Source organism: Papilio polytes, unplaced genomic scaffold, assembly GCF_000836215.1.
Source record: "Papilio polytes unplaced genomic scaffold, Ppol_1.0 DF821733.1, whole genome shotgun sequence".
NCBI classification, from domain to species: Eukaryota; Metazoa; Arthropoda; class Insecta; order Lepidoptera; family Papilionidae; genus Papilio; species Papilio polytes.
In genome coordinates this window covers 1,150,727-1,152,297 of record NW_013527471.1, presented here as the reverse complement: position 1 = coordinate 1,152,297, position 1,571 = coordinate 1,150,727, and the positions used below count along the sequence as shown (strand labels likewise).

At 39.0% G+C, this 1,571-nt stretch overlaps 1 protein-coding gene across 1 annotated transcript in view; it reads left to right on the top strand.

Annotated features, from left to right (window-relative positions):
• Positions 1-1,571, top strand: part of LOC106108211 — a 14,141-nt gene that overhangs the window by 4,863 nt on the left and 7,707 nt on the right. The window contains exons 8-10 of the mRNA XM_013289311.1: positions 1-76; positions 411-514; positions 1,202-1,318. Of these exons, the coding sequence (XP_013144765.1) occupies positions 1-76; positions 411-514; positions 1,202-1,318 (297 nt within the window). The remainder of the gene's footprint in view (positions 77-410; positions 515-1,201; positions 1,319-1,571) is intronic.

Sequence of the window (1,571 nt, the reverse complement as noted above, 5' to 3'; positions counted from 1 at the left end):
CTCTGCCTGCAGGCCAGCCGGCTGTCTCTGCCGCACGCGCTGGAACTGTTCGCAGCCATTATAGCTCAATATAAAGGTAATTAATATATTATTTAATTAGCTTCCACTCTAATTCACCTTTGTTCAAATTCAGTAACTGTTGTCTAACAAATCAGGCCAAAAAGAGATGCGTTACTCTAGGACCAAATTACACTAAGATATTTAACCATTACAGAATGATCGAGTAAACATGAAAAAAAACACCACTATTCTCTTAATATATGCCCAATTTTAACTTAATCCTTTCAGTAGTTTATACTACAAAGTCGTAACAAACATCCATCCATACATACTATCTACGTATCTATCTAAAATTTTCCCTTTTTTAATATTTTTCCTAGCTGACACTTTGTAATTGTGTACTGTTCCAGACGAGGGCCGGCTGCCCGCAGGGCTGCTGGGCGTGGTGGCGGAGGGCCTGCCGGCGCTGCTGGTGCCGCCCGCGCTGGAGCCCGGCAAGTGCGGCCTGCAGTGGGTCAGTCCACATTACTGTACCTGTCGATATTTCATTATACAGGATGATTCTTAACGGATCATAGTTTTTGTAAAAAAAACAATAACTTTTAAACTATAGAAAATCGGGTACTTTGCGCTTAAACGATTGCGGTCCTCTAAATCCACAAATCCGTCCGTTATCCGTTAACCGTCCGTTAAAAATCACCTGTATAATAAAGCGGAGTCCTAGTCTTGGAGAGGCGACCTTATTCTTGCGAAAATGTTAAAGTGGACTCTCACACGTTAAGCAACATCTCCAAATGCGAATGTAGGCATCGGTCGCTATTTTGGCGAATTACGATGACATTATCATCTTATACTATAAAAATGATTAAATAGTTCAGAATTGTTTGTTGTACTGTTTTAAATACCGTTTTTACTACTGCTAAAGTAATGATTGAAGAACCCTGGCTCCAAGTCGGGCTTAGAGCCTCGGAATCAAGCTTTCGACCACTATCGTGTTATAACTAACTTTTGTAACAATTTTAAAAATCTTTTAAACCTTAAGGGCCAGTTCTGTAAATTGTCTGATAATATATGCTGGTAATATCGCATTTTTTCCCTTATCAGACAGTGACGTCATTTTCAAGCTATCTGAGCCTCTATCAGCCAGAAGTGGGACAGACCCTAAATCTTTTAAATTACTGTAATGTGTGTGTTTGTGCAGCTGGTGGTGGTGTGTGCACTGTGCGAGTCGAGCGAGACGCAGCAGTGTGTGCTAAAGGAGGTGACGCCCGACAGCTTCGAGGACACCCTGTATAGTGTGCTGCAACACACCGCACAGGTAACCCTTTAGTTAATTTACAATAAATGGCGCTAACAAAGTCTTAATATTTGTACTAAACAATATATTTATTTACGAACTTTTATGTAAAGTAAGTTATTTTAATATTATTTAATTTACTGGCAACTAAGAAACTTTGTCTAGTGAAATAAAAAAGATAATAAAAAAGTCAGTTTCAGGCGCCAATTATGATGGTACAAGATCTGAACTATAAATATAACAACGTTATGTTTGTGTACTGTTATTATATTGT